Here is a 20241-nt window from a genome sequence, read left to right as displayed (position 1 = left end):
TTCTTTATGCCATACAATACTCATGCCCTCACTTCTGGAAGAACTGCTACACATCCTACTAAGGTCTCAAAACTAGAAAAGCAGAGAAAGTAGACCATTATTTAATGCAGTTCATTAAAGCAATAAGCTATTTCCCAGCTGGATAACACTTGGCTAGCCTTAGCAGAACCTCTCATTCTTCAGTCCTTTAAGCTTACAGGGAAAAAAAGATTTACTTTGTAGAAATAAAGCTTATGATCCCTGTTGGAATGAAATCTGGTCCTGGCCATCCTTCCAAAAAACTACTACTTTATCTTTCTTTAAGCCAGCAGGAGCTGAACAGATGGTTTTGAAAATTGCACTTTCATTTCTGTATATGTGCACACACCTATACTTACACAGTACATGCTCACATATATTGTGGGAGGATAATTGACTGCAATGTCGGTTATCCTGAGTCTAGGCTTGGTACTTGGATCTCTGAGCTAGGCTTAGGAAACTACAGATGAAAGCAGACCTGCATCCCAAGAATTCACTACGCAAAATTGTCACTGTTTCACACTGGCAGAAGCATGAACCCAGGGAATGACTGTGGATCCTTCTGCAAGTGAAAAGACAAAGTACTTTCCAGCTAGGAGGTTTGCTTGAAACTATTTCACCCATTTTGCTACTCAGCAAACCTCAATCATTTTTAATCTTTTCTCTCATCCGAGGGAGGATCGAAGGTCTGTAAGTCTTATCAGTGCACTGAAAAAGTTAATGTCTCACCTGGGAGCTGCAGATGGTCACTTGGTCCCTGCTGGGCTTGGTGGCTGTTTTACAATGGAGGTTTCTTCAGCAGCTGTGTAGGATTGGCCACATTGGTTTTCTGCACCAGCTGCAGGACACCTGGAAGGCAAAGAGAGCTTCCCGGGGGTTTTTCATCTTTAACATGTGTACTCATAGAGGTGTGGTTGAACAGATTGTCAGCTCTCAAAGATCTTGTCCCCTTTGGACCCCTCATCTAGAATCCTAAAATTTTACTTTTGCACCCGTGCCACACTTAATTATTACTTATATCAAACACTCAGAGCTGGTAACTCATCCTGTAAGATTGAAAACTCTTTTCCATGGACAGAGATCACAGCCAGTGTCTCTGGGGACTCTGTCCAGGGGGGTTCCTGACCCCTGCCAGGGTCCCAGGCCTTCCAGGGCAGCCAGAGGGATGCCCTGGATTCCCACAGAAAATTACTTCTATACATGGCTCTAATGCGAAACGAGCACAGAGAATGATGTTTCAAAAGAAAATACCCCTCACAGCTTGCTTGTTACAAAGCCATACAGGCTTGAGGAGTTCCTGCACCTCAATTATTTATTATCACCTGTTCAGGTGATAATACCTACTGAAAACATGGCTTGTTTCAGTGCAAGATAAAAGTTAGTATAAAACATCAATAACAGTGAATCAGACCTTTTCCCCTTTACATTAAGCATGTTATCTACAACTTGATTGTGCTTCTTTTTTAATCCCCAAAATAATATTTTTATATTCTGAAGCAACAGGTGGAATGTAACATGGCTGGTTTTGCAAATATGCTTGATGATGCTGAGTTTCCTAGGAAATTCAGTGATGCCTGATTCTACCCAGTTATTGAACTGTCTTACTTGAATTTTCATCCAAAGGCTTATTCGGAGTACAAGTGACAAACCTATCCTTCTCTGACTTTATCTAAAAAGTTTTCAAGCAAATATATAGGTAATGCAAAAGGGCTTTAGACACATAGTCCTTCCTGAAGGAAATTCAAACATCATCTGACAAGCTCCAACATCATTTAGTTAAACTGTAGACTTGCTGTGAAGTCGGCAAGCATCTAATCACACGAGTTGGACAAATGAAGAAAACTTCATGAACTTCTGAGCACATGCTTTATTCATTTTTTTCTGTCAGGTAACTAAAATTCTAGGTAAAAAAGATAAAGCCAGAGTCTGAGATATTTAACACAGATCAAACCCAACTTTAACGACATCAGAACTACTAGAGATAGCATATTAATCCACCCATCCTATTTGATGGCCTGTCTATTCTAAGACATACACCTGCACTCCTGAGGATGTCAAATTAATAGTTTTAGGTAATACTCCAAAGAGATCTAGCCATATGTGAATCTCAGTCTGACAAATGGATCTCCAAATGCTATCCCACTGAAATCTCTTCAATACCATTCCTTCTTACTTCTTTGTAGACCAACTCATTATTAACAGTGTGTGATCCACTCTCAATTTTCCAAATTTCCTCAGTTCCTCTATTTCAGCCACACCACTTTCTACTCAGCTTCTATCTATACAACAATTAATTCGAATTGTATCAATTTACTAAAACTGGGACAGTATCCTTTTGCTCAAGATAATCATGTTGAATGGCACTTCTTTAACCATTTGAATGTTCTCCTTGATTTTCTTTCCCCTCTCTATCTAAAGGTATTAACATGATGGCCCTTTTCCAAACACCTCTTTAATCAGTGTTTTTAATCAGGCAGCAAGATTTTATCGGTGTGATCCCATAGGGCACTACTTCAGCTGAGCAAACAGACCTGTTTAAACAGTTCCCTTTTAAGAAATGCTTCCTTCAAGCATTTTTAAATTCCTCCTACTAGTATCTCAGGAACCATGCATTCTTCATTATCTTCACAGAGATAAGAATAACTCTGAGTTTATCTCAGCCCTCAGTTTTTTTTAAGCATCTTTCCTCCTTTGCTTGGTGGAGGAATCTTCAACCTGTTTCACCACAGAGTTCATTACCAAACATTACCGTTATTGCTGAGACAATCAGTGGATTCCAAGCCAACATCATCAGGATGCTTTTACCTCAGATTTATGTCCCATATGCTGGCAAATTACAGTTCAAGATCTATGGGCTCTATTTTTATTTAAGGTGGTCTATATTAGAGGTCTTGGATTCTTAGCTGCATCTCTAATTTGACTCATTTTTTCTCCTCTTTCAGATCTTCTGTCTCCTAGGTTAGTCTTCTAACCCTTTTTGCAGTCCTTTTGATTTCAGCTCTTTCTCTTCTGGATTTAATTTCCTTGCTAGCTCTCTGATCCATTTCCCTTATGCAGTTAGTCTCCTACATTGCTTTTCCATATTTTGTTCCCCTGTGTTGTGCACACCCATTTTCAAATGTCAATGACAGGCTCTTTAATTGCTAAGTCAATACTGTCACCATGAAGACAGAAGCACACAGCTTCCACGAATTACCCTGCATAAAATGAGATTTTTCTCCTTGACTTTGTTTGGTGCACACCTGCTTTTTCACCCCTCTTCTGTCACACTTGCGACTTGTCCCCACTCTCCTTTAGCAGCACATTACCTGAAACCTCCTCCATTATTTCCAAAGTGTCAGGGTATATGTAGGAATACTTTCCCCTCTGCTTTTCCACACTTACACACATTCTGTTTCACTGCTATGCCTCAGTGCACTAATCACCTTGATGACTATTAAACTCTTTTCTCCTTATTCCCACTGTTCACAGCGTTTCTGACCAACTTGATCACTTCTTCCTTTTTTCTTGCCTTTCTGTTTTTTTTTTTTTGTTTCTTTTTTTTTTTTGCTTTAGGAAAATCCAAAGCCCAAAACCAAATCAAAAACAAACCAACACAATTTTCTGCCTAGGTCATCTTTCTTCCCTCCCAGAGAAGTGCATCTCTTGTGGTGTACAGGAGGCAGCATTCCCCTCTGGCCAAGTTGCATAAAGCAACACTGTAGTTAAAACTCAGATTTCTTTCCAGAAATTGATTCCCATAGGCATGAATAATGTAAACATTACAGCTAAGCCTGAGACACAAGAGACAAGCAACCTACTACTGAACCTATTAGTCCTTTCAGAACAACAATAATGTTTAAAAATTATTACAATGCCTTCCTTTTCTTAGAATATATCTGGCCTAGCAGACTGTCCTTTAGTTTGAATGCAGTGTTTGAACAAGGCAGAGAACAGGTAAAAACAATAAAATGTGGAATTGCTCAACTGAGAATTTTAATGTATCTACATACTTCAGTATGATTTATCCAGATTATTACCGGGTGGTTGTATTAAACTGTGCATAAAATTCTTCCGTTGGAATATTTGAATACTCTTGTTCTTTAAGATAAATGTTCCTAGAAATAAATAAAAATTGTAAAAGCCATTACTAAATGTTTTCCTGCTATTATTCAGAAGTAGCCTGAGAAACCTAAAAAAGATGTAATGCATTAACACCCATAAATGTTCATAAATGATTAGAAAAAGAATTTAATGTAAAAGAATTTAATGTAAGAATTTAATGTAATTTATATTTTTCTGCAAAATATATGCCACATCTCAATATAGCAAACTTAAGTTTTTTCTTCCTGAAATATCCCTCCAGAAAGTTCAAGAGTAAAAAAATTCTGAATTAACACAATTCCAAATTTTTGTTTTCATAGTAAAAAGGCATCATGTATTGGAAATTCATTTGCAAAAGGTATATATGAACCTGAGACTGGCTCAGTTGGTCAGAGCATGGTGCTAATAATGCAAAGATCAAGGGTTCAATCCCCATTCATCTAAGAGCTGGACTTTATACTTCTTCTAAGTTCCTTCCAACTGACTGTTCTGTGCTTCTGTATTAATGTCAAAAGAAAAAAAAAAGAACTGAAAAAGAGAATACCAAATCATTATGTTTGTTCTTCTTTTCCTGCATGTATTATCCTTCTCCTTTCCCATAAGAGCAGACACAAGAACTACCCATCAAGACACATCCAGTGGTTTTGTCATACATAATGGAAATGCTGTTTGTGTTGCTAGCTTAACCCTGAGCTATCAGAAACTGGCACACTTACCGGCAGTTCATCCTTTTTTGTTTCAGAAAACTAAGATAAATTAAAGAAACTTGTAATGATTTTTCACCTGATAATATAATTTCCATAGCTTATTATATTTATTCACTATTTTGCCATCTAGATAAACAGTCTGTTGTTAGTGAAATGCTTTTAAGAATTCCAGATCCTAATTCTTTCATGTCAGTCAGTAACACTAAAAACCTACTCTCTGAAGGTTGATTAAATAATACTGGAAAACACACTTCAGGCAAATTGTTGATTTTTTAAAAGCATGAACTAGTAACAAGAGCATTAAAAAAGTTACAAACAGAACAAGTAAAAAGAGCTCTTTGAAAGCCAAGAGCTTCTTTTTATTTGAACAATTTGGTACTTACTTTGCTTTTTGCTCCTGAGAGAGCCCTGCGTTCACGGCATCCAAATCCCGGCGCTGCACCTGGTTCTGCCGCTGCTGGTGCCGCTCCCAAAGCAGCTGGGCTCTGGCAGCCTGCAGACGCTGCCTGTCCCACTCAGCCACTCTTCGCCGTTCCTGCTCCCTTACCCTCTACAGGAGTGAGAAAAATGCTTCATTGTCTCTTTCAAAGATGGAACTTTGTTGGAACTCAAAATGTCCCTTGGACATTTTTGGATGTTCCGGGTCCATGTCAGAAGTATTTGAGACCCTGGCAGGCAACTGGAAACAGCTGTGATTTTGAGTTTGAGCCATGGAATGATTTACCAACTTTGCAGGTAGAACAAGAAGTCACAAAAGTTTAGATATTATAGTAGAAATAGTTACAAAGTAGAGGGAAGAATTTTTTAGTGTTGTACACAGGGGTTTTAACACCTGTACAGGGGGGTTTTCACCTTGTACATGGGGGTCAGAGGTTTTAAGATGGAGGGATTTGTGGCCAGCCCTGTCCTCCCTCTTTCTTCTTCCTTACCTCTATGTTCTTGGTGATGTTGGCACTCACAGATTGGTTTAGATTAGAAAAGCACCATTTAATGTAGGTAGCAGGTATTGAGAAGAAACTGTAAACATTTATCACATAATGTACCATATAAAAGATAACAGCAGCCACGGGTGAGGGGGAAGAAAAGGAATTCAGGGGACAGAGAGGATGTCAGGGTGTGTGTGTGCCTCTGCCTGAACTGCTGAGCAAACCACAGCAGGCAGAGAAGACAATAAACTGCCTTGAGACTGAACAACAGAGACTGCTGAGCCTTTCTTTGGAAGCTTGGCTTGGAGGAGGGAGTTGTCCACCACATGGAAGCCCTGAACCAGGCCTGGGTTCCGTCACTGTTCACATAAAGCCTCATGGGTAAGTTCATCCAAACAAACTTGCTTGCCTTTGTTGAGCACTAGGGGTAGCATTTGAAATGGGGAGAAGGGAGCAAGGATTTCTAAACCAGGCAGAAGCAAGATATAGCCAATGAAAGAGCTGTTCTTTTCTCTCTGTAAAAACCCAGAGCAGCAACTGATTTTTTAAAAAATATTGTTAACAAGAGTTGAAACTTCCTGAAGCAAGAGGTGCATAGACCTCAGTATGACTTATAATATGGCTAACTCAGTATAATAGGGGAGCCATGAACACCACATGAGCAGAAACTTTTTTCCTCTGCCTGACTTCTTGCCTGACACCCCACTGAACAGAAGAAAAAAATCAGGCTTGCAAAAAACTTACTTTTCTTTGTTGCACTCATTTTCAGCCAGCCTAATGACTTGAATGGGTTCATTTCAGAGTAATAGAAGAGCAGGAAAATCACAATTCTACCTTCAGCTTTAATAACAGTACTAGGTAAGATATAGCCTATAGTATTGTAAGGACTAAAAGATAAAATCAAACACTATTCCTTAGCTGTCATAAATGCAGCCTCTGCACAAGGGAGACAAGTCACTTCCTACTTCACAATATCTAGGCCTGGACATTCTTGACTTCATAGGAGCTTTCATTTTAACTGCTTCTATACACCTCTAGAGCAGCAACTATTAACTACTGAAATTCTATTTCATAGCATGGCTCATGTGTGGAATGGTAGAAGGAAACTCCATCACATTCTTACATGCATGAACTTTTAGGCCTCTGAAAAATACATTAACAAGGTCACTGGACCTGCTCTATTTGCCGTGCTTGGGCACCCTTGAGCACGAGAATACTGCTTTGGCCTGCCCTGTTTCACCTTCAGCTCCCAGCTCTTCCCCTGTGGAGCAGCCCACTCCTTGCAGGCAGCTTGTGCACTCTCAGGTCCTGAACTGCACCAAGAAGCCTGAGTTTCGGGCTGGGCAGGACTTTGCTGCTCAGCTGGACCATCATGGACCATACCCCTAAGAGCCCCTGGGCTCCTCAGCAACCTTCCTCCCAGTCCAACTCCAGGGCTCCAGCCTGCTCCATGACATCTCCCAGCTGCTTCAGAGGCACTATGTTCAGTTAGACTGATTAAAGTTTGGGTAAAATGCAGATCAATGGAAAACACAGTCTCATATTGGCATGTCCATGGGAAACAATGGTATTTTTATTTTACAAACATTGTCTATAATATTACAACCAAGAGAACCAAAAAATGCATGAAAATTGCATGTAAGCTTAAATACCTGTTTCTCCAGAGCTTGTTCCTTTTGAAATTCACGAATTGCCATCAGCTGCTCCTGATTCATTCCTTTCCATCTATTCACCAGCACATTATGTTTACCCCAGGGACCGATTGCTTGGTCAGGGTTTTCAGAAAGGAAGTCTCCTCGAAGGAGGCAGGTAATTTCAGCCATGTCATCTTTTATTTTTTGAGCCTTTTCCAATTTATTTTTATGATCTAGTTCAGCAGCCTAAATTCAATGGAAAGACAGAAGTGATGTTTTTTCCAAGAAAAATATGAACTAAGGGATGAAAAAATGTTAACATATCATAACAGATGTCTTTCCAACCTGCATACAGTTGTCAAAAGCATCACTTACAAAAAGTGACCATTGTCTTATTGGCCAAGATCAAAAGCATAATATCAAACAATTCTTTAATGTTGTCATATCACATATAGCAAGTAAACTGGGGAAAAAAAACTTTGTTTTATAAGAAAACATAGAATTAAGTGAAAAATAACTCCACATTTAACCCCAAGAAAATAACCAATACATATTTGACAGATAAACATAATATGGAAGAAACTTATAATAAAAATCTACAATAACAATTTATTATCTCAAATCACTAGCCTTGATTTATATATTACATACTGAATCTAGGTGAAGAGCATGGGTAAGCCCTCAAAACAAACAGACAGGGGATGTCCAATTAAAGTCTGAATATGTAGCCTTCATTCTCTTTGCTGATACAAAATGCAAACCTGAATCATATTACACAAGTGTATCTGAAAGACTGGAGATCACAGTATGCATTTTCTATGGAAATCACTCTTCCTAATGTTCATCACAAGGCAGTCTCCTATTCTGAGGAAATTTTCCCCTTACAATACTCCAGAAATAAAATACAATGATCTTACTGAACATAATTACCTTTCAAAGAAGAATTAGACTAAGTAAACTAATTTGAAGTAGAATGATAATGGTATGTACCTTTCATTTCTAACACTGACTCATTCTTCTGTAATGCATAAACTAAACTATCTGGTACAATGCCTGGCTGCAGCACCCAGTGGACAGAAAAGAGGAAACCTTCTGCTTGCTAGGGCACACAGAGCACAGGCTGCTGGACCAGTCTCTCTTAACCCATCTATCTTGACTGCAACAGATCAGTGGGTAATTCTGTCTGACTTTGACCAAAGTGTGCAGTTAAAAAAAGAAAATCACTGCCTTGAGAATATTCACTTATGTAGAACAGCTCGTACTTTCCTTATTCATCAGCAGTTCACTGGTTGGTACATACACACTGGCAAAGCAGATGAGGACAAATAAAAACTGAAGGGTTTTCCATTGAGAAAGTCAGAGTAGGTGAAGTCTTCTATGCCATACAAAGTAAAGTTGAGCACGAGTAGGCAGAGAAACTAGAAGACATAAACACCTGAGAATGACATGACTACAAACACGTGAGAACTTGCTCCTCTACACACATTAAGGATGTTCAGTAAGATGAAGAACTAGGTAATGGTAGTAAGACAGGTTCCAAAGCAAGGCCAGTAAACAACCAAGAAACACTGCACACAAATACCCACAAAGCAGCCAAAGAGCCAAAAATAGTGGTTGTGGGGAATTAATGTAAACAACAAGGACAAAAAGCAACTGTTAGCAATGTTTCCACACAAGTGCAAAAAAAAAAAAAAAATCAGACAGACACAGTAGGAGGAGGTCTGATATAAACCAAGAAAGAAGTATACAGTTTACCAACTCAAAGCCTCTGAATTACTGGGGAGCTGTTTCTGCCCACCAGACAGCAACCTGAGAACCAGGAGGGACAATTTTGGCAGAAGATAACTAGATAGAAGACATCTAAATCCTTGGATCCTTTGTTCACTTTGCAAAGTGCATAAAACTTATCTTGTTCCAAGATGAAACAGCCTTGGAAGTGAGCTGATAAGAAACACCTGTGAAAACATCACTACTCATTCTGATTTTGTGCATCTTATTTTCCTTCTCTGTCTCCACATTTTATAAAAAAACAACAAACCAACTTACCTGGATTCTATTGAAATTTTTTGTATCTGTACAAACAGCACGCCTGCTTTCCTCTTCTCTTCTTTGTTCTTCCATAATCTTTCGGTCAAGTTCAATCCTAAACTTGTCATAAAGATCATCTAAATTAGATTAAAATAAAACATAGTCAATATTCATGGACATGATGTGCCATACGAGTTAACCAGGGGAAGAGGCAGGGGGGAGCTACAGATGCAGTAGGCTGATTAACTATTTTCAAATCCTACCATCAAAGCTGTCCATCTTGGGATTTCAGGTGACTCATTAAGCAGTTTAATATGTAACTTATCTTGTCGAAACAGTGTTAAAATGAAAGGAGTATGTTAAGAACTGCAGAAAATAATGTTTCATGACAAGCTGAGAAAGAAAAATCAGTATTTTTTTTTGTGCTCTAGGACAGTACAGATTGGACAGCTCGACCTGATGAAGTAAGCATACCAACTGGAGGCATAAACCAGAAATGAAACCTGGGTGATATTACAATCACATGTCATGAAATAGAGATTTCCTAAGAGAAACAGTGAATACATTAGAGCTTAAGAAGTAAACACTGGTCTAGTATTTCTAAGTTAAATATACAATACGTTATACCATGTTTTCATCAGATACACAACTTCAGAAAAAAAATATTAGAACTACCTTATCTTTTTTATTACCTGCCAATTTTTGGTCAGCTAATGCATTTTTCCAGTCTTTCTGTTGCTGAAAAGACCACTCCCTTAACTGCTCCTTTTGAAACTTCATCCTCTGATCATAGTTTAAGTCTTCACCCACAAACTTCTGCATGCCAGATATAGTACACCGAGGATCATCGTCCGAAACTCGAGCAGGTCTGTCCTTCTTCAGGGCTTGTGGATCATTCAGGTCAAATTCACGTCTTGTTTCTGGCCCCTGAAAATTCTTCTGAAATTCATTGAGAGCCCTATTCATCTCTTTGATTTCGTTTTTCTGTCGTTCTTCTAGCAAACACATGAGCTTGTCATTTTTCTTCATGTCATGAGCTAGACAAAAGTGAACACAATGAGACCACAACTCTTAGAGGTGCATGAGTCATTGGAGTGCACACATAAGGTGAAAATAAAATTTTCAAGATGAATAAACAGAAAGTAAGTCTTCAAACTGTTACACCTTAGGAGAGTATTTGATCTGTAAGTACCAGCCCAGCAAACTCTATAACATTAATAATATTTACTTATAAAATATTTTTAGCTTTTTAGGTATAAATTATTTTAGTAATGATACAATTAGATACGTGCATGTGAAACAAATACAATAATAAGTACTGGAACTATGAGGTTTTGTTTGGTGAAAACCTGGTACACAAGCAATGCACAGCAAACCAGTTGTTCCCATTTGCTCTTAGTTTACAGCTACAGCTGAAATACATTGCTGCTTGTCAGGAAGCAAACCAATGCTGGGCTGCAACTCAAATGAATATAGGTAGCTCTTCCATAGTTCCCGTTATTTTTCTAATCACAGCACTAAAATCATTGGCTGGTATTGAGTTTTGAACAGCTTAAGAGCTCCTGCCCATTTAATTGGAACTAAATAAATTCCAGCATTTTTAAGGAAAAAAAAAAAAAAAACAAAAAACAACAAAAAAAACCAAACTCCCACCCAACTAGCCATTTTAGTTATTTAAAATAATTTGCTAGAAAAGATAATTTCCTCTTTTGCCAGACTCCACATTGCTGCTGGTAGTTTCCCAAGAGTCAGACCCTGACAGGTGTTCCTTTTAAAAGAAATACCTTTTAAAAGAAAACACTGAAAATTCTGGCCTATTTGGCAATGTATCCCAGTTTAATCATGGCAATATAAATCTTAAGGTAAACAATGAGAATACATACTATGCCAACGTAGATGCATGAATATAAACAGGACTCATAAATTGGATGACTGAGTTTAGAGAATATATACAGAAGAGATAAAATAAAGCAAGAAATTGATTAAAACATTTAGCTATTCACAGAAATATCACAGTATCTAAGAACATACCAAATCTTTCATGTTCTGCTTTTTCAGCTGCTTCTTTAATTTTCCTCTCCTTGACCTGCACATCCAATGCATCTTTATCAATCTATTAAAATGAAAAAAAGCAGCTCTATAGGAAATACTGTGTTCAAACAATTAAAAGAGGTATTGTCAAGCTACACTGACTCATAGTTGTAGGTAAAACAAAATTCAGAAACAGGAATATTCCTGTTTGTTTGCTTTGTTTGAATAATGACAGTATGTTCTTGCACCTGATCAGATGAAAACACCACAGTTACGCGATACTCAGAGCTATAAATATTTTAAGCTGTATTACATAGAATATGTTTTCCCTATTACAGCTAGCATTTTATTTTATTGTTCTGCTTTCATTTATAAAGCAGGTAAGTATTGCAACAGTAAAGATGAAGTTGTAATAAATAACATTTGAAAAAAAATACAAAGTTTCACTATGAGAAAGGAACGCCAACGTGTCCTGTCTTATCACTGAGATTCTTATGGTTGCCAAAATGCACTACAGGATACAGAGTCTGTGATGAGTTGACAGATATGGTACAGAACATCCACATCCATGGTGAGTGGGACCTGAGCAAAGGATAATGCAGGCTACATCATCAAATGGGAGAACACACCTCCATTTTGGACAAAAGAATGTAGCCCCACATTTGTTGGCAGATGGTGGCAAATTAATAGGTAGAAACATGCATTTTACTTTTTTTTTTTAACTTATGGGTCACTTAACATGCTTAAAAAAATTGTCAAAAATACAATGACAAATCTTCAAGAATCTGGTAAATAAATAGTCTTTGTCTAAAAGTTATTCAGATGAAAGCAGAAACTGATCATGGCTAAACTACACATGGTTAGTGCTGTACAGGACAACTGACAATAGCCATCAAACGAAGAGGTAAGTTTATAAGCAAGGGTGAAACCATCAAGAATTCTATCCACCAAAAACAAAGGTGTTGTGGACACTAAATATCAACTCTTTCAGAGGTCTGACTGGCAAAGCCAAGCTGACAACATAACTCCAGAAAATACTGTTAAGAGAAATTCAATACAAGTTCTCAGTATTCTGGCAATAATAGAGGTAGGTCAGTGTATTGGCTTATATTACACTATTGGCTCTGACCTCTTCAAAAAACTTTCACTCGACACAAAAACATCCCTAAAACTGACATTCCTAGTCACACAAAACTACAGGTTTCACTTTTAAACATTTAAGCAAGAAATCTATGAACAGTTTCAGGCAGCTAATTTCTAAACTACTTCTATTTACGTATAAAGTTTACACGTAAATTGAAAATACTTTTTCATTTGGGTTACTCATGTGAATTCTTTAGAAAAACCAGTGATTTACTGAGGATAGATTTTTTAATCTGCAAGTGAAGAGGGCATTATCTTACGTTTCCATTACCCAGATGACAAAACAGGTACAGAAGTCAAAATGATAATAAAACCAGTAATAACCAACGAAAAAAATATAAAATCTGGGTTCCCATTCAGCTTTCCAGTATTTTACCTCCCTGTTTTTAAAATATTCAAACCCCTCTTTAGGATTTCTGGTTTCTAAGTCAGCAGCCCAGGCAGGTCATGGAGTCTTTCCCTCTGAAGATATTCCAAACCCACCTGGACTCGTTCGTGTGCCACCCGCTCTGGGTGACCTTGGCGTGGCTAGGGGGGAGTGGATGAGGTTCAGAGATCCCCTCCAACCCTGAATACTCTGTGATTTCTATTCTACGACCAGTAACTTCAAACGCGACTCTGAAAGCCGCGTGTGGCCCGCCCTCGCTGCCTGCTGCCCCTCAAACGCACACCCGGGGAGGGGGCACCGGGGCACGGCCCCTTCCCTGCCTGCCCCGCACCGGGACTGCGGTCCCCGCCGTTCTCCCCACACCTCCGGGGGGACACGGCGCCTTCCCTCCCGCCCTGCCCGCCCTCACCCCGATCGTGCGGATCCGGGGGTCGAAGATGCGGCCCCGCCGCAGCAGCTCCCGCCGCCGCCGGCGCTCCAGGGCGGCGGCCTCCTCCAGCTCCCGCTGCGGCCCCAGCCCGCTCATGGCGCCGGGGAGAGCGGCGGCACGGCGGGCCGGCACTGGGAGGGTTGCCGGGGGCAGCGGGACACGAGGCGGCCCGTCGCGATGGGAACCGCAGCGGCGCTCCACGGCGGGACACGAGGCGGCTCCGTCGTGAGGGAAACAGGAGCGGCGCTGGGCGGGCGGGACACGAGGCGGCCCCGACGTGAGGGAACCGGAGCGGCGATGGGTCCCGGGGCGGCGATGGGTCCCGGAGCGGCGATGGGTCCCGGAGCGGCGCGGGCAGCCCACACCGCAGAGCGGAGCCGCGGCACGAGGCGCGCAGGCTTTGAGGGCGGGCCGCGGCCACGCCTCGTCCCTTCGAGGCGATAAAATGGCGGAAGAGGCCTGAGGCGTGCCTGGTTTTCTGCCGCTGAACCGACTCCTGTGGTGTCGTCCTCGGCTGTTTGAGGGGGTTGAGGTGTGGCGCTCGGCAGCCCTTGAGCCTGGCGCATCTCGGGGATGGGGTACCTGAAGGTGTTGGTAGTGAAGGACTTCAAGTCGTGGAGGGGCCAGCAGGTTATCGGACCCTTCATGAGGTTCAACTGCATCATCGGGCCCAATGGATCAGGTATTGTGGGGGGGTGTGAGGGTCGGGGGCTGCTGCTCTATGGATTCCAACATCGAGGGCTCGGGGTGGTGGAATTTAGCCTCACGGGCCTGCGGGAAATCTCCTCGTGTGCGCCTGAGGGTGTCGCGGTATAAATAAAGCCTTGGAAGCCCCTGCTCTGTAATTCTTAGCTGGAAGTGTAGGTTTTTCGAGTAGGCTATGGGGGAGAAAGGAGTTTTAGTTTCACGTTGACTCGGTGCTTTCCATCTTAGTTTGCAAGCAGCACACCTTGTTTCAGCCATCTCAGCTTAGAAAGATCACATAACGATGGTTTTATTTTAATACTCTGGCTGTACCAGTGCAAACCTGCTTCTTGATGGGAGTCTGTGGGTTTTGCTGTGCTTCCTCCCGAAGGCAAGAGCAGTTCTGCAAAATGGCAGCTGTTGTGAGTGGGGCAGACATTTTGTAGGTACAGCGACATGGTGTGATCCCAAGGTGCTGGAACTTCTTAATGTTCGCTCTCTGCTTCAGAAAGCTCTATTCCACAAAAGGGATTTTATCTCTGTTTATCAAAGGGAGGTGAGGGCTGTTTTAACAGAGTGACAAGTATCAATTTAGCATTTCACTTTTCTTTCCCTAGCGTATTAATGATTTAGTGTTTTAAGTCAGATTTTTAGACCCTGTAGTTTCCTTGCTTACCTGATTAAAGTAAGATCTATGAATGTAGGTTGAATATATTTAGCATTGTTATCATGTTCTTGATCATCCTATTCTCCCTCTTCTGTATTCTAAAATCTCAGGACTATGGTACTCTTTCTAGATGCTCTTTCAGTTAAACCTGACTACATTTTATAGATGAATCTAGGGGAAAAGAGGCGTGGCTATTATGTAATCCCTGAATTGAGTATTTCTCCATTTTCTTCCTTGTGTTCTTGCTTTTCTGATACTTTGGAGAGCAAGTCAAAATAATGTCAAAGTAGCGAGGTTGAAGATGGAAAATAATTAAGGTGTCAGCAGAAATGCTCAAGACTAAAGGGATAAAACAAAAAGAGTATTCCATTGGGAGGGTCTATGTCCAAGGACAAAGATAGCTTTGTTGCTGTGGTGAATGGATCTGGGAAAGTGCTAGTATTCTTCGGGAGACTGGAGTTGCAGTGGAAAAGTTGGGGATGGAGTGCTCGTGCAATAAACCTCCTTCACTCCAGATAATGTGCTGCCAAGGAAGGAGGGTGTTGTGGTACACTCTCCTCCAGAGAAGCCTGTGTAAAAACCAAGAGATTTTTCCAATAAGGCTGAAAATAATAAATCAATTTTGTCATAACTTACTTTCTGCTGCCAGTGTTTTACATCTTAAAAATGTGTTTATTATGTGCAACAGCTTCCCCTTGATAAACTCATAAAATCATAGAATGGTTTCAGTGGGAAGGGACCTCATATCTCACCTAGTTCCAACCCACCTGTCATGGGGTATCTGCCACTAGATCACGTTTTGCCAAGCCCCATCCAACTTGGCCTTGAACCTTCCAGGAATGGGGTATCCACAGCTTCTTTAAGCAACCTGTGCCACTATCCCACAACCCTCACAGAGAAGAATTTTTTTCTAAAAAAATTAAAAATGCATAATTAGAAATAAAATTTTTAAAGAATTTGGCAGTTCTCCAGATTCTTTAATTACTAATAAAATGCTTCCATTTATGGTCATGTCAAAAATGTCTTAATTTTTTTTTTGAATTCTTAAGGAAAATCTAACATAATGGATGCTGTTAGCTTTGTGTTGTGTGAAAAAACATCAAATTTGCGAGTCAAAAGTGTTCGAGAACTTATTCACGGAGCACATGTTGGAAAACCTGTTTCTTCCACAGCTAGTGTGAAGATAGTATATTGTGAGGAAGATGGGGAAGAAAAAACATTTTCAAGAGTTATTCGTGGTAGGTAGGAGATTCTGCTGCGTGTACTGTCTATATGTATAAAGCAATGGAGACCAAAAATACCCAACTTAGAATTTCAGATATCCAATATTAATTCATAAGTGGGCAGATTGGTATAGTCCTTCAGATAGCATTTTAGTAGTGATATAAATGAAAAAAATATATTTGGGTTAATTGGGTAAAAAATTAAATAATAAGTTCTTTGGTCTGTATCTGTCTCCAGATACTTCTTGGGATCTGTAGGTGATATAGGCTTTAAGAAATAGGGTCTGACACCTTGCTGCAGGTGTGAGCACTATAACTATGTCTGTTGCTTTAGAAAGTACTGAAGTTGGAAACTAGAGTTTTTAAACAGAAAAAATACTGAAACAAATAAAGGAGTAATTGAAGTCTATTGTCTTCTTTGAGAAAATTGCTCAGTTAAATTATTCCACTAGTGTAACTCTTTTCCAGGGTGTTCTTTTGTTGTAGCTGTTTTCAGCAGTAATTTTTTTTTTCCTTTCCTCCTTTAGGTAGTTGTTCTGAGTTTCTTTTCAATGACAGGTCTGTCAGCCGATCTGCATACATATCTGAGCTTGAAAAAATAGGCATTCTTGTCAAGGCCAGGAATTGCCTTATTTTTCAGGTGAGTATTCAAGGTACTTTCAAAAGAAAGAGGTTCTTAGGTTATTTCATATAATATGCAGGTCAGTATTGTCTAGAAGTGTTTTTTCCTGACCTTACCAAGAACTACAAGACTACAAAGTGCACCTAATGGGGTTTGTATCTAAATGTATACACTAGTAAGAAAGAAGATAATCTAGAGGGAAGTAGAGTGCTTCTGTTAGTCACAATATATAGAAAAGTATGAGTCTGTGTAAATGCTTAGTGTATTTAATTGCAGCAGTGCTAAGAAAAAGTAATTTCATCTCAAAATACTTCTATTTGTAAAGACACGTGAAAATGTAAAGGATTTTTTTTAAGGTTAAGTGATTGAAAATCCTATTCAGCTATTAGTTTCCAGGAATTTAATGACACAGGCCTTAAGATTTTGATGAATAATACATTTCACAAAATCATCTTACTTGGAGTTGCTGACAAAAATTCCTAAGGAAGAATAGATTTTTTTTTCCTTTTTACAGAAACATCTGTAGAAATGTAAGTGACTAGGTCATCCTCATTTCAGCATGAAATTTTTCCTTGGGTTTGAATCTAGTTGCATTTCCACCAGCTGTGGACTGGTGGAATACATTTTTGACTGTAAGTAAATGCAGTGGTCAATATGTACTATATTGCTCTTAAATTCATAAGGCATCAGAATAATCTATGGTGCTACATAATTGATTTTCAATTTTGGTTTAGGGAACAGTAGAATCAATTGCAATGAAGAAGCCGAAGGATAGAACTCAACTTTTTGAACAAATCAGTAATTCATGGGAATATGCTGAAGACTATGAACAAAAGAAGAAGAAAATGGAGCAAGCAGAACAGGATGCACAGTTTAATTATAACAAGAAAAAAAGTGTGGCAGCAGAACGCAAACAAGCAAAGATGGAAAAAGAGGAGGTAACTTAAAGTTACTCAGTTTTTTCATGCTAAGTTGCCAGTTTTTGCATCTCTTATGAACTTCAGTAGTGTTTAAAAAGCCCAACAAAAGAAACCCACTAACTTTTTTTTGTTTTAGTCTAGTAGTTTTTCAGTATGGCATACTGTATAATAATTTAGTATCATTTGAAAAGGTAGAGGGATACATGGAATCTAACTAAAAGGAAGTATAGGCTTGCCAGTATAATTAATTAAAGTATTGACTTCAATTTTTGAGTTTTATGATGAGTGGCCATTACTGGAATTAGAGCTCCTTGTACACCGTCCTCACATCACTTTGGCCTTGAAATTAGACTGCTAATGATGGCAAATAGTTTATATAAACTATAAATTAAATTTTAATGTTGGCAGGCAGAGCATTACCAGATGTTAATCAAGGAACTGGATGAAGAAAGGATACAGTTGCAGCTTTTTCAGCTTTATCACAATGAAAAACAAATTAGCTTTCTGAAAAACAGTTTGGATGAAAAGAATATGGAGGCTTATACGAAGAAAGAGGCTCTTTCTACAGCAGAAGATTCATTTAAAGTCAAGAAAAAAATGTTTGGGATGCTAAACAGGGACCAACAGCGTATGGAAAAAGAAATGAAGTAAGTTTTCCAATCAGATTCTGTGCTGGTTGAATAAAGCATTATCTGCACTGGGTGTTGCTTGGCAGGTGTGCATTTCCTAGTAAAAATCTGGTTGATAGCCCAGTGCTGGAGAAGTCAGTTCCTAGCAGTTCACCGAGGTAAAATCCAGAAATGCATTTTGCCTCCTGTACTGTGCCTAGTTATATCTTTAATTATATAAATACTTGTTTGCAATTAAATTTCAGGAGGTTATGTTTCATTTCTTAAGTTACTATTTTCACTGAATATATAAAAAATAATCCTCTGTGGACATGCACACAGTGTAAGGCCCAACCTCACAGTTTAAAACTGATTGTTTGTATATGTGGTCAGTGGGGGAGAGAGGGTCTCTTCTCTGTCTTCCTTCTCTCCCCTTTTCCTGTGGCTTTGCAGTTTTGGCTGTGTCTTGTGGTGGTTGGTTGGGGTTGGTTGTTTTGGGCTTGTTCTGGTTTTGTCTTTTAGGACTCTGGAGGCATCACTGATTCAGCAGAGAGCTCTCTATATAAAAGCAAAGGAGAACACATCCTACCAAATCAAGAAAGTAGAAATGTCTAAAAAATCTCTAATGGACAAGGAGAAAACCTGTGATAAGGAAAAGCAGAATATAAAAGAGCTAGAGATGGAATTGAATGATATTGAGAAGGCATGGAGAGCATTTGAGGAGAAAACTGAAGAAGAGAGAATGCAGAGAGCAGCAGATATTGAGCTGGGAGAAAGTCAGGTAAACCAAAAGTACTGTTTACTAGAGAAGTCCAGAAATACTCCTGACTACATGGAAACTGTTATTTCACCAATGACCTGTGATTTTTAGTGATCTTTTTGCCCTTGAACTGAAGCAAAACCAAAATTGTTAAGTTTTATTTAGACACATGGTACACTGTGGGAGAGGAGGACAGAAAACGTTTGTCAGGGTCTCAGTGAGTGATTTTTGAGAACTGGCTTTTCATCTGAGGTATCAATTAAGGAAAACCAGTGAAGACCTAGTAGTATACATAACATCTTCCCGGGGTCTGGGTCTGTAACTGGAGTAGCTCCTTTGAGAAGGACAGGGCTACGTCCCTTGATAGTAAATTCACTTGGAGAGAAGCTGTCTTTGCAACCATATGGCCACAAATGTGTGGGTAAGATTATCTGATAGCTTTTTCCACTGTCTCCTCTTTAAAATAGTTTCTGATCAATTAATAGAGAAACCGCAGGGTTGTTACCTTAGTCTGTGAATCTTCCTGCACTGCACATTTGGTCTGTTTGTCATCACTTAGCAAATTTGTTTAAAATATTTATATTTCACTTACTGTGCGAAATTTTTTAATAACATGGGAATGCTGAAAATACTGCACAAATTTTGGACTATGCAAAAACATAGGGTTAATCTTCAGATTGCGTGGGCAGTACTATAAGCCTCCCTGAGCAATAAGAGTAATAAAGAAAGACTGTAGGTGAGAACTGTTAGGTGTAAGCTTTGGATTGAACTTTACTCTAAAAAAATACAGGTTGTTGTAATGCAGTCGGGAGCTAGAAGAGTCTTCTGGAGGATGGGGTAGTTTTAATAAAATTTAGGTAGGTGAAGTTACTTAGGCTGTAACAACATGAGTCGTCTTGCTTTCCAAGGAGTGATTTTCTTTTTTTACTTATTTTTGTCCAGTTAAAGCGGTACAAAGAGCTAAAGGACACTGCAAGAAAGCAAGTAGCTACACTAGCCCAGCAGCTAGAAAAACTTCGTTGGGAGGATAAAGGAGATCAAGAAAGGCTGAAACTTAATCGCAGGAAGAAAACTGAAATTGAGGTATCTGTATCAAATTAGAATTAGGTTTTTAGGAGAAAAATGTCTCTCTGCCGTTCCCACTGGTCTAACTGTATATAAACATGTTCAATGCTTTGATGTGGTCAAATCCTCAGCAGAAGAGAGGTACATTGGAAGTGTTGAGTTGGTTTCTGTGTTGCAGCAGGTTTAGCAAAACAGCCTCTAAATTTATTCAGAAATATTTTGCATGGGCCCACACTGAGGATTTGGGTTTGAAAGCTTTGGCTCTGATATTTTACAAGTACTCAGAACATTGGTTTAGCTGTCA

At 39.4% G+C, this 20241-nt stretch overlaps 3 protein-coding genes across 7 annotated transcripts in view; 1 reads left to right on the top strand and 2 right to left on the bottom strand.

The window, feature by feature from the left end:
- The window catches only part of FBLN1 (fibulin 1), an 88752-nt gene extending 87866 nt beyond the window's left edge, over positions 1 to 886 (bottom strand). The window contains exon 1 of the mRNA XM_085570078.1: positions 748 to 886. The gene's annotated coding sequence lies outside the window, so the exon portion shown is untranslated. The remainder of the gene's footprint in view (positions 1 to 747) is intronic.
- Positions 748 to 13645, bottom strand: RIBC2 (RIB43A domain with coiled-coils 2). Of its 2 annotated transcripts, XM_085570146.1 has the most exons (8): positions 13368 to 13645; positions 11428 to 11509; positions 10089 to 10433; positions 9415 to 9533; positions 7387 to 7614; positions 5192 to 5358; positions 4011 to 4115; positions 748 to 867 (listed from the first exon to the last, which is right to left on the bottom strand). In XM_085570146.1, exons 1-7 carry the CDS (start codon positions 13482 to 13484, stop codon positions 4034 to 4036), a joined length of 1140 nt encoding a protein of 379 aa, XP_085426272.1. In that variant the 5' UTR covers positions 13485 to 13645; the 3' UTR covers positions 748 to 867; positions 4011 to 4033. The 2 variants fall into 2 exon arrangements, with proteins under 2 accessions (XP_085426272.1, XP_021385654.1); XM_021529979.4 differs by lacking the exon at positions 748 to 867 and having other exon boundaries at positions 1868 to 4115.
- An 80-nt stretch (positions 13646 to 13725) lies between these two features.
- The window catches only part of SMC1B (structural maintenance of chromosomes 1B), a 43078-nt gene continuing 36562 nt past the window's right edge, over positions 13726 to 20241 (top strand). For 2 of the 4 annotated variants that reach the window (XM_085570075.1, XM_085570074.1), the window contains exons 1-7: positions 13726 to 14070; positions 15789 to 15981; positions 16494 to 16602; positions 17319 to 17522; positions 17913 to 18151; positions 18635 to 18893; positions 19815 to 19955. In XM_085570075.1, coding sequence (XP_085426201.1) covers positions 13962 to 14070; positions 15789 to 15981; positions 16494 to 16602; positions 17319 to 17522; positions 17913 to 18151; positions 18635 to 18893; positions 19815 to 19955 — 1254 coding nt within the window. In that variant the 5' untranslated portion in view covers positions 13726 to 13961. Of the gene's footprint in view, positions 14071 to 15788; positions 15982 to 16489; positions 16603 to 17133; positions 17217 to 17318; positions 17523 to 17912; positions 18152 to 18634; positions 18894 to 19814; positions 19956 to 20241 lie in introns of those variants that run through there. The other 2 variants (XM_085570076.1, XM_085570077.1) reach the window with 2 other exon arrangements.

The sequence above is a fragment of the Lonchura striata genome, chromosome 1A, assembly GCF_050655825.1.
Source record: "Lonchura striata isolate lonStrDom1 chromosome 1A, ASM5065582v1, whole genome shotgun sequence".
Classification (NCBI taxonomy): Eukaryota; Metazoa; Chordata; class Aves; order Passeriformes; family Estrildidae; genus Lonchura; species Lonchura striata.
This window is presented reverse-complemented; position numbering and strand designations above follow the sequence as displayed.

Coding starts and splice junctions, on each gene's coding strand:
- RIBC2 (XM_085570146.1), bottom strand. CDS start 13,484: ATGAGCGGGCTGGGGCCGCAGCGGGAGCTGGAGGAGGCCGCCGCCCTG. Junction 5,359..7,386: donor AACAAGCTCTGGAGAAACAG/GTATTTAAGCTT, acceptor TCACTCCTGTAG/AGGGTAAGGGAGCAGGAACG. Junction 4,116..5,191: donor TCTCAGGAGCAAAAAGCAAA/GTAAGTACCAAA, acceptor ATTTATTTCTAG/GAACATTTATCTTAAAGAAC.